The sequence below is a fragment of the Diabrotica undecimpunctata genome, chromosome 9, assembly GCF_040954645.1.
Source record: "Diabrotica undecimpunctata isolate CICGRU chromosome 9, icDiaUnde3, whole genome shotgun sequence".
Classification (NCBI taxonomy): Eukaryota; Metazoa; Arthropoda; class Insecta; order Coleoptera; family Chrysomelidae; genus Diabrotica; species Diabrotica undecimpunctata.
The window spans coordinates 132,493,853-132,516,356 of NC_092811.1; the positions used below are offsets into that span (position 1 = coordinate 132,493,853).

The following is a 22,504-nucleotide window of genomic DNA, read 5'->3' on the forward strand; positions in this document are numbered from 1 at the left end:
GCGAGTAGGTTAGTAATCACACTAATATTTATATTAGCCACTTTGTTTTAACTGTAGGCCAGGTACCCAGATATATCTCAAGCGGATCTTAAGCTTTTAACGGCACGGGAAATTTAAAAATAGTAGTTGAATCAATGAAGGTTTTTTACTTCTTAATCTCCGACAATAAATAGGTTACATTTAGATGATTTTTTTTTACAATTTTAGTTTTTGAATTGTTTTGAAATAGATTTCGCAGAAATATGCCATCTGTTGTTTGAAAATAAGCATATTACAAAAAACCACGAAATTCCAATTAAATATACATTTACTTATTCTCATAAAAGAATAAATATACATAAAAAAACACTAAATACAAAAAAAAAACAAAATTCTACAGCAAACTACACAAAAACCCCTGAAACACTTGAAGAAGAAATCAGAAACCAATAAGATGTACCAGAAGTCCTTCCGGAAGAACTAGAATCGACAATTACAAAAATAAAAAGCGGTAAAGCAGATAGAATAAATGGCATACCAGTCTTTTTCTTCTTCAAATGCCATCTCCGCGGCGGAGGTCGGCGATCATCATAGCTATTCGGACTTTTGAGACGGCTGCCCTGAAAAGTTCATTTGATGTACATCCGTACCACTCTCTCAGGTTGCGCAGCCATGACATTCTACGTCCCTCTATGCTTCCCTTTCCTTGGATCTTTCCCTGCATAATCAGTTGGAGCAAGATGTATTTCTATCCACGTGTAATATGTCCAAGATATTCTTCCTTCTCAGAACCTCTTTGTTTGTGACGTGTTCTGTCCACGATATTTTCAGAATTCTTCTATACACCTACAGCTCGAATGATTCCAGTTTTTTCATTGATGTCGCATTCAAGGTCCAAGATTCCGTTCCATAAAATAAAGTCGAAAAAACATAGCACCTCGCCAACCTACCTCTTAGTTCCAATTTTAAATCCCTTCTACATAGCACTCTTCTCATTTTGTTGAAATTTGCTGTAGCCTTTTCTATTCTGATTTTGATCTCCTGAATGTAATCATTTGTGGAGTTAATCATTGTTCCCAGGTATGCATATTTGTCCATTTGTTCGACGTTGGTTCCGTTTATTAGAAGATTCTCGTTATTTCTTTGAGTTTCCGATATTCTCATAAATTTCGTCTTCTTGACATTCACTGTTAGACCATACTCTTTTCCATATTCCACTATTCTGGTCACCAGTCTCTGAAGATCTTCAATATTTTCGGCTAAGATCACAGTGTCGTCCGCATATCTAATGTTGTTAATGGGAACTCTATTTAACTTTATTCCAGCTATTTCACCCTCAAGAGCTTTTTTCGGGATCTCTTCGGAGTAGGCATTAAAAAGTATTGGCGACAATACGCATCCCTGTCTCTCCACATCTTATTTCAAGTTCTTCTGACAGCGGTTCGTTAACACGTACTTTTGCTCGCTGTTTATAGTATAAATTTGATATGATCCTGAGGTCGTTGTAGTCAATCTTCTTTGATTTCAGGACATTCATTAATTATTTATGTCGTACTTCATCGAATGCTTTATTATAGTCAATAAAACATACATATATATCTTGATTGACGTCCAGGCATCTTTGTATCAGTATATTAAGTGAAAAAAGAGCTTCACGCGTTCCTAGGCCTTTGCGAAAACCAAATTGTGTATCATTAACGTCTATGTCCAGTTTATGATATATTCGGTTATGGATGACTTTTAGCAGTAACTTTAGCACATGAAACATCAAGCTAATGGTGCGGTAATCGCTGCATTCTCTCGCGTTTTTCTTTTTGGGGAGACAAATAAAAATCGACGTTAACCACTCTTTGGGTAATACGCCTGAACTATAAATTTGGTTCAAGAGTGTCACTAAATCATCAATGTGCTTAAAGCACTGGTATACCAGTGGAACTGCTTAAATAGGCTAGCAAAAAAAACCTGGAGAATTTTACTAGGCATATTTACGAACTGCATAAGATCAAGATGCATACCAGACCACTGAAATACAGCAAACAAAATTCTCATTCATAAGAAAGGTAGCAAAGAGAATATCAAAAACTACAGACCTATAAGTTTATTACTAATCATATACAAGATATTCACAAAGATGATCAACGACAGATTAACAAATGCATTAGATGCTACACAGCCAACAGAGCAAGCAGGCTTCAGAAGTGGATTTAGTGCCTTGGATTATATCCATACGGTTTGAGAACTAATGAGTAAAACTGAAAAATATAAAATACCACTAGCACTAACATTCGTAGATTTCGAGAAGGCTTTTGATTCTATATATCTCAAGGCAGTAATAGAAGCTTTGACAAACCAAGGCAGTGACGAACGGTTCTAGAGATTTTAGCAAATATATACAGACAAGAAAAAGCTAAGGTAAAAATTTATGAAAACAATCCAGAATTTCCCACTACCAGAGGCGTCCTACAAGAAGACGCATTGTTAACAAATCTTTTCACTGCAACTCTAGAAAATATATTAAGCAAAATGAACTAGCAGAATCTATCCATTATTGGAGAATAACTCAGCCATCTAAGATTTGTAGACATCATTCTAATTGCAGCTAGCAATAAAGTTGGCCTAAAAATGAACTTCACAAAAACAAAAACCATGTACAACGAGCTAGTTAGTGTATGTCCAAGATAAATAATAAACAACACTGCACTTGAGACAGTATGTTTACCTGGGACAATTAGTATACAAATCTGGCTCCTTACTCCCAGAAATCAACGGAAGAATGAAACTGGCTTGGGTGTCTTTTGGTAAAAATACAGTTATATTCAAATCGAAAATGCTACTTTACCCGAAGAAAAAAACATTTGATCAGTGTCAACTACCAATCATGACATACGGCTGCGAAACTTAAACACTAAAGACATTTTTTTTCGAGTAATCGAAAAAGAAAAGTTTAAAAATCCTAAAAAGAAGAATGAGTACCAGCAGAAAATGAAAGTAATATTAAATGAAAGATGAGAACAAAACAACATTGAAGAAAAATGGAATGTTATTCAAACGACAATTACAAATATGGTAAAGGAAACATTAGGTGCAACCGCAAGCAAAAGAAACGAGGAATGGTGGATCAAGATTGCCAACAAGTAATAAATAGCAAAAATATAGCTAGACAGAAATATCTACAAAGGGATTCCCGATTGAATAGAAGGGCGTATGAAGAACTCAGAAAAGATGCAAAGAAAATATGTAGAAGAAAAAAGAGAGAAATGTTGAATAGAAAAATAGAACAAATTACAGATTAAAATAACAGAAGAGAGACTAGAAAATTTTACAAGAAACTCAAGCAATACACTCAAGGATCCATGACAAGATCAACAGTTTGCAAGGACAAAAATGGGGCAATTATCATCGAGAAAGAGGAAGTAATGAAAAGGTGGATGGAGCATTTTCAAGAGCTGTTAAACCCAGAAAAAGAACAAAACGAAGATGAAGAAATAATTCACCACATAGCAGAACAACTAGTTTAGCAACCAACATTGAAAGAAACGATAAACGTCATAAAGCATCTAAAAAATAACAAAGCACCTGGCATAGATGGAATAACTGCAGAACTGATAAAGAATGGTGGATATGCGCTATGGAGGCGTATCCATAAACTAATCGACCGCATATGGACACTAGAAGCCATCCCAGAAGATTGGAAAGTAGGAATCATACTTCCTACGTACAAAGGGGGAGACAAACGACTCTGCAAAATTATAGGGGCAGAACAGTTTTAAATGTCGTCTACAAGATATTATCAGGAATTATATACAGCCGCCTGGAATCGTTTTCGGAGGAGATGATTGGTGAATACCAATGTGGTTTCAAACCAAAGAGGTCAACTATAGACCAAATACATATGTTAAGAGGTATACATGAAAAATGTGTTGAATACAACATACCTATTTACAACTTGTATATCGATTTCAAACAGGCGTTTGATGGAATAGGTCGACAAAAGATATTAAAACAACTATCTATGTTAGGGATACCCAATAAGTTGGTTAAACTTATACGAATGACACTGGATGGTTCCAAAGCTTTGGTGAGAATAGATGGAGATATGACGGCCTTTTATATTGAAAATGCAGTTAGACAAGGTGATGCCTTATCAACAATACTTTTTAATCTAACTTTAGAAGCTTTTGTTAGAAAAGTGGATATAAACGGCTGTATTATTACAAAATCAATGCAAATATGCGCATATGCGGATGATGTTGCCATAATAAACCGCAACAAAAGGGTATTAAGCGGAAAAGTTATAGAACTGAAACGAGAAGCTGCTACGTTTGGTCTATATATAAATGAAAGCAAAACAAAATATATGGAGTGCACAAAATCGAATCAACATGAGAATCTGAAGGTAGACAACCATACCTACAAATACGCCTCCACTTTTCCCTATCTAGGCTCAATAATAAATGACAACAACATCAGTCAAGAAATACAAGCACGGATTCTTAGCGGTAATAAGTGCTTTTATGGATACAAAGACTTAATGAAAAGTAAGTTACTGAATCGTGAGTCTAAGCTTAGAATCTACAAAACGCCAATTAGACCAGTGGTCACATATGGATGTGAAACGTGGACTTTCTCAACCACTGATGAAAATCAACTGAGAATATTTGAGCGCAAAATACTAAGGAAGATATTTGGACCAACCCAATGCAGCGATGATTCGTGGAGAATTAAAATGAACCACGAGCTGGATGAACTAATGCAGAGCGCAGATATTGTTAGATTTGTAAATTCACAAAGACTAAACTGGCTTGGTCACCTAGAAAGAATGCCAGATAATCGAGCTGTAAAAGTAGTCCAGAGATGGAAGCCCCAAGGAAACAGAACAAGAGGAAGGTCCCGTAAAAGATGGATAGACGACGTAGAGAGGGATCTTAAAACCATGAACATCAGGCAGAGGCGAAGGAAATTATCCAACAGGGCAGAATGAAAGAACATTGTTAAGCAGGCCAAGACTCACAAAGGGTTGTAGCGCCATTAGAAGAAGAAGAATCGAAAAAGAATAGAATGGAGCAGACAAAAAATTCAAGGTTACTGGTGTAATCCACAGAATTAAATCTTTAAAATGGCAGTGGGCGGGACATTTAGCGAGAAGAACTGACAATAGGTATCCAAGAGGCGTCAAGAGACCAAGAAGATTGAAGATGGGACTATGACATAAGGAAACAAGTCGCTACAACATGGTACAGAGAGATCCAGAATGTGGGCCATGGACCCATCCGAGAATTTTAAAAAATATAAATTTAAATATTTGTAGTTCAAATGTTTTTAGTTTCAAACACATATCCCGCTTGCCACGGGAAAAATGGGTTTAGTTTTGAGGGTAGTAGACGTTGTGCTGAACGAGGTAAAGTGTGATTTAACCTAAGCTTTAGAACTCCATCTTTAGAAAATATAGTCCTCAGGTTTGTTTCTATATGTTTTTATTCTTTCCAACTCTTTTTTTCGATTTAAGTGGTTTATACTGCGTTTTGTTTTATAAATTATTATCAGTATCTTTCTCTTCTACTATTTTATTCCTTTCTTCATATTTTTTAACTCTTATATATAAATAGCTATCAATCTCTTCAGTAACTGTCTGCTAAAAGAATTAGGTCTTCTGTGTACTCTCTTGCGTAGTTTTAGTTTATGAAATTTGGATACAGCTTTTCTCTCGTTTCTAGTATCCGTTCTCTAATATTTTTAGTGCCGGAGTAGTTTCCAAGAAGGAGGGGTTCTGAATTGAGTAGATGTCTTCAGTAATTCTTGGAAAACACACTCGGAGAGGGGTAGTTCTCAACCTCAACACGGCGCATCCCAATGGCTGATAGGGAACGCCCTACAGATATGTGGGACAAGTGTGAATAAGGCTTGGCCAAATAAACACCCGCAGATCAACTGAGAGCATGGCATAGGGTAGCAGCTATATCATAACATTGGAGCGGATCGGAGCGATAGAGAAAAATCTCTTTACTGGTCTGATACTGAATAATCACAGGCGGTAATTATGATTTAACCAGTTGTGATACTGCGAAGTAACCGAACGATTACCGGTAAAAGTAGTCCCCCATTTGTTGGTCAACAACTACGGGTGGAAGAACTGACATGTGGTAGGTCACTTCATTGCCCTGGAGCTTACAAATTGACTCCAAAGGCGGAAGAGCTAAATTAGCCAACTGCATTGAGATATGGAAAGGCACGGGATGACTACCACATTAAAGATCCATAAGGATATCTCCAGGACACCACAATGGCTGAAAATCCAAAACAAACGGCCCTCGGTCCCGGGCACCCCTTAAGTGGGGAGAGGGTGCTAATAATCCCCCGGTCAGCCAATAATGTTCCAAAAGTTAAAAGGATCTGTACGTGGAACATTCGAAGCATGTACCAAGCAGGCAAAGCAGTAAATACTATTCAAGAAATGACTCGCCTGAACATAGATATTTTAGGATGTAGTGAAGTTCGATGGCCAAATTCTGGAATAAGAATTATAGGTCAACACTATATCTATTATTCTGGAGAAGACACAAATAAGAAAAAGAAATGGCGTAGCGATAATAGTAAAAAGGGAAATAGCCTAAAGCAATAATAAAATTTACGCCCATATCAGACAGAGTTGTATTGAAAATTAACTCAAATCCTTCTAATATAAACATCATTCAGATGTCTTTACAGATCATAGTCTATTGGTGGCAAATATCAACATACGACTCAAAATAATTCATAAGAAAATAAGGCCTAAGATAGATATAAGACTACTAAAAGAAAATGACATCCAGAAAAAAGTAAAAACAAAGATTAATAAGAATTTTGCGAATATAGTTGAAGACACTACTAGAGGCATAGAAGAACAATGGAACGAAATGAAGACATCTATTACCACAATGTCGCATTAATATCTAAAATCAAAAAGAGAAAAGAAGCAAGAAGGGATGACAGATAAAATATTGCAGATGATGGAAGAGCGAAGAAAATTAAAATGTAGAAATGACAACGAATATAAAAAGTTACATAAGACCATACTAGAGAAGATAAAAGGAGCAAAAGGAGATTGGCTGACGGAAAAATGTACGGAAATTGAAACTACAACGTAAAGATGACAATTTGCATATGCACAAAAAAATTAAAGATGTACCGAACACCAGAAAACAACGCAATACAGGCATAGTTCTAGGCATTGAAGGCCAGATTTTGACTACCAATGAAGATAAATTACTAAGGTGTAAAGAATATATGCAAGAATTATTCGAAGATGCAGCGCGAAGTCAGAAGACTGAAATAAACAATCCCTACGGCCCAGAAATAACAAACGGAGAAGTAACAATGGCCATTAACCGCATTAAAGAAGGAAAATCACCAGGGCCTTATAATGTGACATTTTAAAGCTATTAGAGGCACACAAAATCATAGCTCTTACAACAACATCTACGAGACTGGTTATTTACCAAAAGACTGGCTACTATCAATATTCATTCCACTTCCTAAACAAGACAATGCTAGAAAATGTAAAGAACATAGATTCTTTAGTTTGATGAGCCATGTACTTAAAGTACTCTTTACTACCATTCACTTGCGCATATACACCAAATTAGAAGAACACCTGAGTGAAGTTTAATTTGGATTCAGAGCAGGACTCGTAACGAGGGAAGCACTTTTTAGTTTGCAATTTTTACAGAGAGCCAGGGATGTCAACTGCGATGTGTATCCATGTTTTATTGATTTCGGGAAGGCATTTGTTAATTTCCTAAAAACATCAGGACTCGATGGTAAGGATATAAGACTGATCTCAAACTTATATCTCCAACAAAAAGCAACAGTGCGACTAGAAAATGAACTGTCCGAGATCTTCACAGTCATAAAAGGAGTTAGACAATGTTACATATTGTCACCGGCATTATTTAACACAATAACGTATGGAAGCGAGACATGGACTCTGAACCAGCGGGAAACGACAAAATTACTGGTACTGGAAAGACAGATACTGCGGACTATCTATGGGCCTTGCCGAGAAGAGACAACAATAGAATGGAGAAGAAGACACAATGATGAACTCCAGACAGTATATGGAGATGAAAACATAGTAAGCTACATTAAAGCAAACCGAATAAGATGGGCGGGCCACGTACTAAGATTGAGTGACGAAAGACTCCTGAACGCCACATTCTGGGAAAGGCCCGATGGCAAACGGTCAGTTGGTCGCCCAAGAAAGAGATGGAAGGACGCAGTAGCCAGTGATCTACGCAAAATGGGAATACAGCAATGGGAAATAGCTGCACAAAGCTGGAGCCTTACAGAAGATGCCATAAAACGATTAGAGGCATTTGAAATTTGGTGCTACCGTCGTATGTTGGTACCAATGTCAACTGATTTATTTCGAGCTGCTGTGAATAGAATAAGATGGGTCAATGTGGTCGTCAACATCTCTAGAAGATAGGTGCATTTAGAAGAATATTTTTAGTTATATGTATGAATACTGTCATTTGTTTGCTTTGCTTCAATAAAAACAGGATACTCTTCCATCTGCTCCCAACCATTTTACCATTTATGGTTCTATCCCATCAGCACCGCAGGCCTTGCATTTTATCCTTCGTATTTTCCATTTCAGATTAGAATATTTTATTACAATTTTTAATACCCTCCCTCAATTTAATATTTAGCTGAAGATTTGTTATCACAAATTGTTCCAGATGTTCTTGAATCCCCTGACTATCATTTATATCCAACGCTGAATACAAGATCTGTAAAATATAGTATAAAAATTTTATAATAAAGTCAAATAGTACGTTTAAAAGAACCTACATAGTTTTGGAGAAAAAATACCAAATCACTATTTTAGTAAATCTAGTATTTGTATAAACTTTCAATAAACTCTTGCCACATTTCCTTGGTATTTTTCAACACCAAATCATTGACGTAAATATTGTTTAAAAGATGACGAACGTTCTGTACATTGTTTAAAACGGTAATTTGCAATTGCTAGTTACGATTTGTGGTAAAAATATATCCAAACCACATATTTCCGTGTAAAGGTGCACAAAAAAAACTATATCCTACAAAATAGTGTTGTTTATTTTTGATGTTTCAGAAATAGCCATCTATTTATACATAGATTGATTAATTTTTGTAGAAATATGCACAAAAAGAGTTTTGTGTGATTTATTTTCTTCCTTCATTATAGTAGACTTGGAGCAAAGGTTCTAAGATCTGGCTAAACAATTGACAACACTTTGCAGTGAGGCCAATGAAATAGATTTTAAAATCAATATTGATAAAACTAAATACTTGAGAATCAATGGAAGAAATAATATAGTATTTGCTATTAACAATTCGAATAGGGCTGCATTTCTACCCCCTGTCCGTCATGGAGCGAGATCAGGTTCCACCGTAAAGAGAATTTGGTAGTGCATTATTAAGTGAGCCTTATATATCTAGAAAGACAGTTAACTCAATCTCTTCTTATGTTGATCTTTCTTCTTGGTAGGAATGCTGGTTGCCATTAAGAGAATGGTCCCTCTATGGCCCCTCCTTCATATGTCTATCGAGAATTTTTTCTATTGCCTTCAACAGAAATTATGTAAGACTGATCGACCTGTAGGATTATAGGTAGAGCGTTATCGTGTCGACCTATTTTGTGTTTGTGTTTTGACCACTCTTACAATGGCCCAAGTCAATGGTGTACTATGCTGGCTCTAAAGATCTTTGTTAGGATGGGCAAGAAAATGTCCAATCTTTTTGTAGTAGGGTAGGAAATATCCCATCCCTCCTGTAGATTTAAATGGAGCAAAGTGGTTTATGGTGCACTTTACATTCTAAGGCTTGACGTTTATTATAAAGGACTCCCAATCTTCTTTTTTAGGACGTTGGTAAGTGGTTCTGTAATAATAGCTCTAACGTTTCTTTTTTAGATTCGGTAAAGGTGCCATCAATTATGCTGTTTATTATTTAATATGAACCCTTCTCAGAGAATGTATTTAAAAAGGTACTCATCTCGTTCATCGGTTCTTTTGCTTCTCCATATTATGACATGTGAGTTAGCATTACAGTCGATGATCACTTGTAGTCCAGTCTTTCTGGTCCGACCTCGGGTAGATCTTCGACTGTTTGTAGCATAGTTTTCTGCATCCTCGTAAAATGATCATTATCTATTAGCTGTACTAGGTACTCAGGATGGATTATTCCTACCCTGATTCCACCAGTTGCAGCTTTATAATTCATTTCCTTGGTTCGGAAACGTTTCATCTGCGCACCCTCAGGGATGCTTGCATCTGGCCTAATTTTTTTCTCATTATTTTGGTAGAAGCCTCCCCTTTCTCTTTCCGAGGTTTTCTTGTTTGCAAAACCTCTTCTGGAACTTTCTTATAGAGTGTTCCTATTTTTAAAAGCCGCTTTAACTGCTTCCGTGGCGCCTCTTTGAGTCTCTTCCTTTTTCATTCGAGTTTATCTTATACTTATCTTATTGTATATTGTTACATGTAGCCAATTTAAATTTGTTTCTTAAATATGATGTCTCCTATCATGATTTAAAAAAATGTAATTATCAAGTTTTAAATTTATTTCAAAATATTATTTTATAATTATTAATTAATGTTGTTACCTGGAATGTGAGGACACTAAATATACCTGGAGCTCAAAACGTACTTCTGCAAGAACTAAAAAGATATAAGCTCATGATTACTGCTCTTCAGGAGACAAGATGGCTGGGGAAAGGTGTCAGGGACACTAAAATGGACACAATTCTATATAGAGGAAAGGAACAAGGAAGCAAATAATGTGGAGTTGCATTTGTGGTGGATAGTGATTTTAAGTCAAAAATCATATACTTCCAGGAAGTCAGTGAAAGGATATGCAAGTTAAGAATTTGCACCCACTTCTTCGACCTAACAATGATAGACATTCACTGCCCAATAGAATAACAAGAACAACATACAAAGAAAAGCTTCTACCAACAGCTGGAGATAGTATAATGACAATGCGCCCAAAAATGACACCAAGATTATAATGGGTAATATGAATGCTAAAACGGGCAAGGAGCCGCACTTCTATGGCACAACAGCAAAACCCCTACTGCACAATGAAACAAGCGAGAATGGCGAGTTCTTGATAAATTTTGCCACCAGCAAAAACATGATTATAATTTCCATATGCTTCCCACATAAAGACATATACAAAATGACATGGATTTCACCAGATAAAACCACAACCAATCAAATCGACCATGTGCTGATAAACAAAAGGGTAGCTAGTAGTATCTCAGAAGTTAGAACACGACGAAGATCATGTTGTGGATCAGACCATCTTTTAGGTACTCCAAACCAAATTTAGATGCAGAGTTAATAAAGAAAGAAACGAAAGACAATAAAGAACAAACAAACTGGACCTGGCAAAACTGAACATTTAGGAATGTAAAGAGAAGTTCGAAGAAGAAGTCGAAAATGAGTTAAGGACGCTATAACTGCACTCCATAGAAAGCAAATGGAATAATATCAAAACAGCAGTACTGACAGCGGCAGCGTCCACCCTGGGAAACAAGAAAAAGGCGAGAAGAGGAGCATGGTTCGATGACGAGTGCAGACGAGCAATAGAGAAAAGAAATGAAGCACACAAAATGTATATAACAAGAAGAACACGGGAAAGACGAACATCATTTGAAGTCGCAAGGCGGAAAACAAACAAGATATGTAGAAATAAAAAAAGAGCCTATGAATATATGCTACCAAAAAGAGCACTGAATGCTAGAATGCAGGGAAAGAGACCGGTTGGAAAGCCAAGAAAGCGTTAGGAAGACACAGTAAACAGCAACGCACTCTCACTTTTAGGAGTCCGTGTATGGAGAAGATCAGCCACAGACAAGCAAGGGTGGAGGCAAAATATAAAGGCCAAGGCTCAATTTGGACTGTAGTGCCGTAGAAGAAGAAGAAGAACTGAACATTGATGTAAAATAAAAAATCGCGAGGTGGCCTGAGGATTAATTTTTTTTATGTAACTGGCGGTTAACGTGTTAAGAAAACATCAATTCAACCAAACAAAAAACGGGTGTAGCAGTCCAGTGGGACTACCGGTAGAAGTTATACTTCTATACACGCGTTCGCCGTTACAAATTTATATGAGAGTCAATCTGCACAATCATTACATATGTAATGATTACATATGTAATGAGAAACAAAATTAGGTATAGAGGTATATGGTGCATCGTTTGCTGTATATAAACAACATTTGACCTGTAATAGGAGTATAGTAAATTCAATATAATAATAAAATACAAATTAAAATGCAATGTTCATAAGTATTTAAAAATGACAATATACATATCCTACTTACGTATATTTTTAATTTACCATGATAATAATATTAATAAAACAATAATAATAATATTAATAAATATTAAATATATTTACAAAAGAAACATTTTTATTCTCGAGAGAGAAGGAGAGAGAAAATATATCTTCTGTCTCTTTCTTACCTATATCTTACATATGTAATAATCTTGCCGATTCACTCCCGTACAAATTTCCAACGTCGAACGCGCGTATAGAAGTATAACTTCAAAAAGGAAAAGAAATATAGCATGAAACTAAATAGGAGAGAGAAACAATAATTGATAGAAAAAAATATTAAGTAAAAAATAGATAAGAAGATTGTAGAGGATCATAAAGATCATATATTTCACATAGTCACTTTAATTATACATATTTTCCGACTGGCCTATTTGTCATTTACGTATATTCTTAAAGTTCTTAAACACACATGATTCATTCACCAGAGCACACTTCGACTGACTAAAATCAATAAATATTTACAATTTTACTCTAAGTCAAGACACAGGCCTCCAATATTACTAAAATAAAACAGTGACGATGCCATAGAAAAACAAAACGTTTATCTTGTTCTAAATTGTTTCCAGATACTGAAATTGGGTGTGTATTATTAACTATATTTAGTTAAACTGGTAATTGTACGCTTGTACTTAATCTTTTACGTTTTCTTATTATAAATAGGCATTGAAGATCCTGCTCCAGCATCATATTGTCAGTGGTGTAATATTTTATCATAGACGTATTGACTCATCCCAGCGTCACTACTATTTAAAGAAAATATTGGAAACTTATCACACAACACTCAAAAATTCAAATATACACACCCACAAACAGATACGTGTGGTTACTGTGGTTAATATTGATATTAAACAGATCTTAAAGGAAAGATTATTCTTATTTTTGTGATTTTACCAATTCTGTTCTCTACCAAGGCTCTACTATTGATAATTAACTTTTGATGTTTAAAATACACCTATATTGTTTCTTCTTACATACTATAAACAATAAAAAATTGCTTATATTCCTAAAAAAGAAACAAATCACACTTTATATATTAATATATTATCAGTAGTAATATCCCTAGGACATTGATAACAGACGAGATAATTTCATGACAATCGAAAGCTCGTTCCTTAGCAACGAGATTGAGAAATTTGTCATGAAATTATGAGGCATTCATCAATGTCCGAGGGATATTCGGCGGATAATTTTTCGAAAAAAAAAAAATCATAACTCAACATAACGAAACATTTATTTATTAAAAGTACAGTTAAAGTACAATTATTAAAATTTAAGTTAAAATTAAAATAAAAACGTGACATTTTGAAATTTATTTGGATGAGGTTGTCAAACTCGATCGTGTTGTCATAGCATCATGAAAATTGCACTGAATGCAATTATCAGTCTAATGTTGACATGATTGCGTGAAATTGTTCCACATGACACAAAATGACGAAATTTGAATGGTTGTTAGAACCACAGGTGATCTGTGGTTAGAACAGTCAAAAAATTATCATAATAAGTACGTATTATTGGTTGCCTAAGTCAAGATTGCAAAACAATAAAGATCCATGTTTGTTTTGTTTAACCTAAACGTAAAATATCTATTTATAGACATGTATTAAGTGGAAAAACATTTAAACGTAGTGCTATTCGAGGCAAAAAGAAAAATAAAATTATTTTCATATATCGCTATGATCATGACGTCTCGTGGATAAAAATATCATAAATTTGAACATTGGCGTCACCATCACCAATATTAATCTATAATTAATATAGAAAGCCACGAAAAAAGGTTCGATTATTTTCATACTCTCGGCAAATAATTCAAAGAAGTGTATTTGTAAAAATAGTTTTTTAATGAAAGGAATTGAATTGGCAACCTTCATTTTTTAATAAAAGCTTATATACGCAGGTCAGGATACTTATATTATGAAACAATTTTCTGTTAGATTTGTAATGATTAGACATATTTACACTTTATATATTAACTGAATGATTAATATAAATTTCATTTTGCTATTGTTTATTTAAAGTGCTAACAGCATTTAATTTTTAAATTATTGGGGATCTCACATTAAATTGAATAAAGAAAACTATTATGCAACTATATTTACAATTTTAATAGTTCGAGTATGAAATCGAATCGATGATAATCGATGGCACTATCGATATTTCTGTACCTCTCGCTTTCCTATTCCTCAACTTCAAACTTCAACGAATTTTACAAGCATAATTTTGTGTATGTCTTTTCGGCATAGATAGTGGTTTGTGTTAATTGTTTTTATTAATAGCAAAAAGTATTAAAAGTTAACATTATTCGTATGTTCCAAAATGTTTAAAACCAAATCAGAGGTTGATCGCCATGTCAACAGTTGCTTAAAAAAGATTAATAACGAGACTGAGGTAAGTCAAAGCCAAATGAGAACCTTTGCTATAAACCGAGTTTTTATAAATCTATGGTAATTATTTAGTAAGCCAGAACGCCTCAAAAATGCCAAATTTTTTGTGGACTTAGCCGAAAAAGTGAAAAAAAACCCTCGGTAATAATAGAAATGGAAAGAGGTTAACTTACCCATGGAATGATAAGCCATTGGGGGGAATATTTTTCAGAACTTTATTTGCCGATTTTTTACGTAATTTCATTAGTTTTTTTCCCGTAATATAACTTTGACGTCCTGTTTTGAAAAAATCTTAGAATATCAGGATATATATGATCCAGCTATCGATATAAAAAAAGTTTAGTGTAAGGTTATGAATGAGGTATCTTTTAAAGTAATGCAATTTTTGGCAGCATTTTATTTGATTTTGATATTACCCATAATAGTGTCCATATGGCTTATCAACACCTTTACACCAATATTCAAACTAATAGAAATCATAAAATGGTGTGAAACTCACAATACTTTAATTTTTTCTTTTGCAGAGAAACTTAAGATGTTTCTCATTCGCCAAACTGTACTTTAATGTTGGCGATTATGACCAAGCTTACAGATATGTATCCTCTTACCTAACTGTCAAACCAAAATCTGCAGAGGGATATCAATTATTAGGAAAATCGCTAGAGAAGTTAGGGAAAGCAGATGCAGCCTTAGATGCATTCAAACATAGTCTGCAGATTGATCCAAAACAAAATAATCTAGTAATAAAAGGTAAGTGGGATATTTTAATGTAAAGGCAGTAGATTTGTTTTGATGGAGTGGCCAAAACTATGCAAAACAATGATTTTGGTCAAATAAAGGTTGTTAAAGGATAATTTTCACAGATTGCACACTAAAGAGTGATCTAAACAGTTTTTCAAGGTTACAAGTCATGATTTGGAATTATTTCTTTCTGGCAAACAATGATCAGAGCTAATTTCCTCTAAATATTGTCTGTTTGGTGGGAAAGGCATGTATCCAGTTTTATTATAAGTTAATAGTAGTTCTCTCCTGTTATGGTTTCACATTTTTCAAAATAGTTAAGTAGTGAAATTCCCTTAGCATCTCAAAACACAGATGCAATGACATTTCTTATTGATGGTATTATCCTCCACGTGTTTAAATCTAAATAACTTGCTGATGTCCACTGTTTAGACTGCTATTAGGTTTTAGATCTCTAGGTGAATTGGTGTTTCATTCATTTCAAATCAGTTCAGATTTTTATTTATTTAATACATAGGATAACCCCATATGTTGAAAATATCAAAATCGTGAACATTTAACACTCTCGCCGCCAAGTGTAACATTAATGTGCACTCTGTATTGACAAATGTGTAACATTAATGTACACTTACAGCGTTTCACGTTAACAAAATAATATAGTTTTGGCGCACGATGAAAAAATTTAAAATTTCATTGGCAGCGAGAGTGTTAATAGCCCCATGTATCTATCCAATGGGTTGTGAATACCATAGATTGTTCTGTGGAAAGGAATATTGAAAACATTCTGGTAACGAAGAGCTTGATTGGGAACATTAAAGTTAATCTGGCTTAATAGGTTTGGACAATCAATAAATCCGTGTGTGATCTTATATATAAATATAACTCCCGGCATATCATGACGGTTCTTGAATGAGGGTAAAGATAATTGTTGTTCTATAATGGAATAATCATGATTTTCAATAGTAGTGTGGACATGGTAAGCACAATATCTCAAAAATTTATGCTGGACCCTTTCTATGGTATCAATATTGTCCAAATAACTGAACAGTATTCCAAAATAGTTCTAACTAAGAAACAGTACACTAAATCTTGTTGAATTAATGGAGAAATACTTGCAATTCATAGTAACGAAACCAAGAAGTTTAGATGCCTTTATTGAAATAGAGTTTATGTCGGCACAGAAAGTAGGCTTCTCATTGAAAATAACACCCAAATCCTGAATAGAAGAGAAACATAATTCAGTGGCTGATTATTAATAGTATAGCTTATTCCAATTCTATTGACTTTACGAGAAAAACTTATAAAACATTTTTTTACAGTCAAGTGGAGTTTGTTCTGATTGCACCAATTTTGTAGTCTGTCTAAGTCATCTTGTAGCAAGGCTTGATCATTTAAACTATCTATAACTTTCCAAAATTTCAAGTCATCTGCCAACATTAGACATTTGCTATTTAGGAAACAGGAAGTGATGTCATTAACGAAGATATTAAAAAGAAGTGGAGAAGTGTGGCCTGCTTGAGGAACTCCAGATGTTACTGTGAGAAACTGTCAGACAGATGACAACCTATCTTGACTCTTTGACTTCTCCCAGATGTAGAGTTTTTAATCCATTCAACAAACCTGACATGAAAGCCTACATTAATTAATTTGCACAAAAGTATTTGGTGATCTACATGATCAAATGCTTTGGAAAAATCTATGTATATTACATGTACCTGTTTACAGTCTTCCATATGAGATAATATATCAGATTGATAGCAAACCAAGTATGTCGCAGTGGATTTTTTACTATGAATACCATGTTGTGATTGAGATATTAAGCTTTACGTAACCAAGAAAGTTGCTTTGCTATAAGACTGTCAAAGAGCTTAGGGATTGCAGACTATATACAAATGCTACGATAATTTTCAATGTTGTCTTTCTGACCATTTTTAAATATAGGAACAACATAATTCCTTTCCATGAAGATGAAAACACAGAGTTTTCCAGAGATCTATTAAACAATATAACAAATGATATTACAAGGTATTATAAAACACTTTTTTAATAAAAAATTAGGCACTCCATCTGGACCAGCAGTAAGCTTATTGGGCAGCTCATTTATGCCATTAAAAATATCGGTTATGGTAATCTTAGAAGGACAAATAACATAACATAACATAACAATATCTTTATTTTTAGAAAATAATATACATTCCGTGAACATAAAATTATTTAAAAAAAACAGTGTCACAAACGAAAATATTATTTACTTATTCCTAACCGTTACATATACAAATAGTCCTCCACAGAATATGGCTCAAGAGCTACCAGTAATTTAAATATTTGATGTTTATACAAACTTAATCTTTCCTCCCTTTTAATAGGTTCAGGCAGTTTATTAAACAATTTGATGCAGCAATAAAGAGCGTTTTTTTCTGTTATACTTAACCTGTGTATTGGAATTTTATAATTATATAACCTGGTATTTGCTATACTATTGGGCTCAAAGTTCCTAAAGAGTATTTTATTCTTATATAGAAACAGTAAGCATTCTTGAATAAATACAGCGTAAACTGTTAAAATATTATTACTCCTAAAATGCCCTCTACATGATTCCCTACTTTTTAAGTCAAACATAACTCTGATTATTTTTTTCTGAACCAGAAATACATTATTTATGTCCCTACTGTGGCCAAAATTTATTAGACCATATCTAAATTTTGCTTCAAAATTAGCATGATACACTGTTTTTAATGAGTTACTATTCATGTATTTTTTTAGAACTCTAAAGCTGTAAATCACTTTACTCAAAGACATACATAACTGGTCAACATGTTTATCCCAACATAAAAAACTGTCAATATATAATCCTAAAAATTTGGTACTGCTGCTAATATTTAAAGTGTCATTATTTACAATAATACTGTTTGGCATATCTGAATGTGCATAATTTGTCTTAAACAAAAGAAGATCTGATTTATTTTGATTTAAAACCAACCTATTCATAGAAAAACAGTCTTTAGCTTTCTGGAACTCTAAACTAGCATTAACGCTTAGAACAGACATGTCTTTACCACTGACTAAAATGTTTGTATCATCTGCATAATTTGTTATGCTGGAAGTAGTATTAGCCACTAGACCATGAAGATCATTGATATAGATCACAAACAGTAAAGGACAAATCACACTTCCTTGTGGTACTCCAATATTGATAGTGCTTTCAGATGAGATGCCTATTTCAGTGTTTTTATGTATTTTTACTAAATGTCTCCTATTTGCCAAGTAGGACTTAAACCAGTTCAATGCTGGTCCACGTATACCATATTTCTCCAATTTATCAAATAATAGGTCATGCACTAAACAGTCATATGCCTTTGATAGGTCCAAAAAGAGACCCAAAGCCATATGACCAATCTCAGTACTTTTCAAAATATCCCAGACAAATTGAAAAATCGCAGTCTGAGTTGATTTTCCCTGTTGATAACCATGCTGATTTGCACTAATAATATGACATTTTGTTAAAAATTCTGTTATCCGCCTATACATAGTCATTTCTAAGATTTTTGAAAAGGAACATAGAAGGCTAATTGGTCTATAGTTATTAATTAATTTAGGATCACCCTTTTTGTAAACAGGTGTTACTATGGCAGTTTTCAGGCATTCAGGAAATACACCAGATTTTAGTGAATTATTTATGATTGTAGTGAGAGGATTCACTATCTCCTTTATACACAGTTTAAGGATTTTAGTGGGTATTTCATCAATTCCACAACTCATTTTGTTTTTTAAATTTTTAGTTATATCCATAATTTCAGTTTCTGTCACAGGTGCGACAAACACTGAATTTATGTTAGTTGCAATGTTGTCTTTATATTCAGTGTATTGTAATTGAGATAAAGTGTTATTTAAAGCAGTATTTAAGTGGATCATGTATTTATCAGCAATCTCTTGAGGACTACCCTCTACTTTTATTGAATTTACACTTTTTAATTGACCATTAATTTCACTAACAATTTGCCACATGCATTTATTTTTGTTGGCAGCTTCAGACATCCTGTTTTCATATAGCTTTGATCGTTTTGTTATTAGTTTCTTATTATATTCTTTTTTTACCTGTCTATAGGAATCATGGAATTTATGGTTAACTCTGCTCATTGTCAACAAGATGTCTAAACGAGTCTTACATTCTATTATCTCTGGATCATCTCTTTTATTAAGGCCTTTTTTACGTTGCCTAGAATCTAACTTCTTAAAAGGAAAGCACTGATTGAATATATACAGAAACTGATTTAAGAAAGTATTCCATTGATCATTTACACATTTGTAACTTAAATTAAGCCAGTCATGATTATGTAATTTACTTATAAAGGTTTCAATATTATTTGTACTAAAATGTCTTTTCATTTCAAGAGTATTCGTTTCTGCTTCCTCTACCTGAAAAGTTAATTTTTGGGCAGAATGATCAGAGATTCCAGCGTGCAAGACTTCTACTGACACATATGATTGCATATTTGTTAGTATGTTATCTATACAAGTTTTGGATGTGGCAGTTACTCTAGTGTAGTCTTCAATTACATGACAAATATTATATGAGTTAATTAACATACAAAATTTTACTTTATCTAATGTGTTATTCTTAAGATCGATATTGAAATCTCCCCCTATAATTATAATTGTGTTTTCTATCATAATTCTTCCCAGTATAATATCAAATTTGTTTAAAAAAACTGCCAGATCGCTACCTGATGGTCTGTAAACTGATGCTATAATGAGTTTGTTATTACCTACATTAGCTTCGCATACAGCACACTCTATTACCCTATCTACTGATAACTCTTGTATATCCTTTCTTTCCTGTCTTTACTAAGATATATAGCTGTTCCTCCATGTTCATTCACATTATTTCTACAATGACTAGCTGTCAGCACAAAATTGTTAATTCCATATTCACTTAATTCTTCTTTAGTTTTCCAATGTTCTGTTGTGCACAATATTTTACAGTCACTGTTGTTTGTTAGAAGTTCTTCTATTTCATCAATACAATTTCCTATGGATTGGAGGTTCTGGTGGGTGATACTTATATTCTTTGCTCGTGTGACTGTGTTTTGTATTTCAATTTCCTTGTGTTGATGTGTCTTGTGCTCTCTATTTTCTCCTATGAAAAATTTCCACCTCGGTTATCTAGAAAATCCTTATGACGATGCATTTGGAACCTTTTTATGCCAACACCATTAGGCCAAAACTCTGGTTTATACATGTCATCCTTATATTCAAAGGGAGCCGATACAACAAATCTCTTCAACATATTTTCTTGACTTGGCAATTCCTTTACCATAATAGACTCTTGTTGCATTTTCCTCTTTTCTATTAGAAATTTACATATCTCCTCTTGTTTTGTTGTTCTCTTCACTCTATACTAGTATAGCCACACTTTTTTCTTTTCCCCTGCAAAACCACTTGTGCTATCGTCATCGCTTACTGCCGTTCCTATATTTTTTTTAGTTATGTACCGATGTCTCCTGTGTATAACTTTTTGGAACCCATCTGAGTCACTATCGCTGTTTTCCTCAGTTATTTTATGTTTTTTTATTTGCTCATTAACCCATTTACGGCCAAAGGTGCGTAAACGCAACCTTTATTGTTAATTTTTTTTTGGCCCGAAAATAATTTTTTTAATGTTCTCTTTTTATTGAAGTAACATTTCAATAGATTGAGGTATATAGTATCATTTTTCTTTTGATAAAAATATTACTTTTTAAATATTTTAAGATTATTATAATTTTGCATAATTTAATGATTTATGCACATCTTCATACAAAAAATTTTTCCGATACTAATTATAAACTTAATTCATATTTTGTATTCTATAATTATAAAAATATGTTGAAATTTTTATTATTCTAAAAACTTATTCATTCATACTTTAAAAATAAGGTCTATAATTGCATGTTTATACGATGGATTCGTATACGCACCTTTGGCCGAAACCATATTATATTTTTTTCGTAGACTTAACAATCTGAAATTACGATCTCGTCAATAGTCAATACTATTATATTTGCTTTTTTCTTGACTTAAATCAGTTTGAAAGTTTCTTTGTGTTTATTTGTTTTATATTCCATATAAGTTGAAATAAGGTAAGCTAAATTATTATCATATGAATGCGTGTATATAGTAGTAGTATATTTTTAGTAGTGCATGTTTTTGTTTATTTTAGTAAATTCTCGAAATAGGTAATGAAGAGGGCACTAATTACTAAAGAGTTAATGGCTTTGTTAGAAGAAGACTCAGACTGTGAAAATGCTGACTCACTTGATGTGGTTTATGTGCCGCCGGAAACAGATGAAATTTCCGATGTAGAAGACATTGATGATAATATTATTGGTATAGAAGGAATAAAAACAGATATTGCAGGTATATATGAAATACAAGTGAATGGGAATTCTGATGATGATATTCCTGTGAACCACAGATCAAATCGTCCAAAGAAAGAACCAGGCAAAAATAATAAATCCAAATTTGTCCCAAGTTGGGTAAAAACAGATACTCCTTCGTACTCGGCAGTAATTCAACATCAGTCTGATCAATATTTAGAAAATATAAAAGCCAACCATGGAGGCAAGTCACATTGAAGTTTTTTTACTCTTTTTTGATAAAGAAGTAAGTGAGAGCATTCGATATTTTACAAATATTTATGCATCGCAGAATAACCGCCACAGATTTAAAAAAATTTATTGGCATATGTATATTATTTGGTTATCACAGTCTGCCTCAACTTGATATGTATTGGTCGAAGGATGAGGATAAAGAAGTGCACATTGTAAGAGAAAGCATGAGCCGACATAGATTTCGTTCAATCAAACAGAACATACATTTGTCAGATAACACCTTACTGAATAAAAATGATAAATTTGAAAATTGTCACCAATTTTTGAAATAATTAACCGAAAGTTTGCACAATTTGGAGTCTGCAAAAAATCTTTCCATTGACGAGGAAATGGTTCCATATTTCGGGCGACATTCGTGCAAAATGGCCACATTGTAAAAAGAGACGAT

The 22,504-nt window shown here is 33.7% G+C and overlaps 1 protein-coding gene across 1 annotated transcript in view; it reads left to right on the forward strand.

The window, feature by feature from the left end:
- The first annotated feature begins 14,512 nt into the window (after positions 1–14,512).
- The window catches only part of LOC140451491 (E3 SUMO-protein ligase RanBP2-like), a 39,017-nt gene continuing 31,025 nt past the window's right edge, over positions 14,513–22,504 (forward strand). The window contains exons 1-2 of the mRNA XM_072545326.1: positions 14,513–14,729; positions 15,250–15,475. Coding sequence (XP_072401427.1) covers positions 14,658–14,729; positions 15,250–15,475 — 298 coding nt within the window. The 5' untranslated portion in view covers positions 14,513–14,657. The remainder of the gene's footprint in view (positions 14,730–15,249; positions 15,476–22,504) is intronic.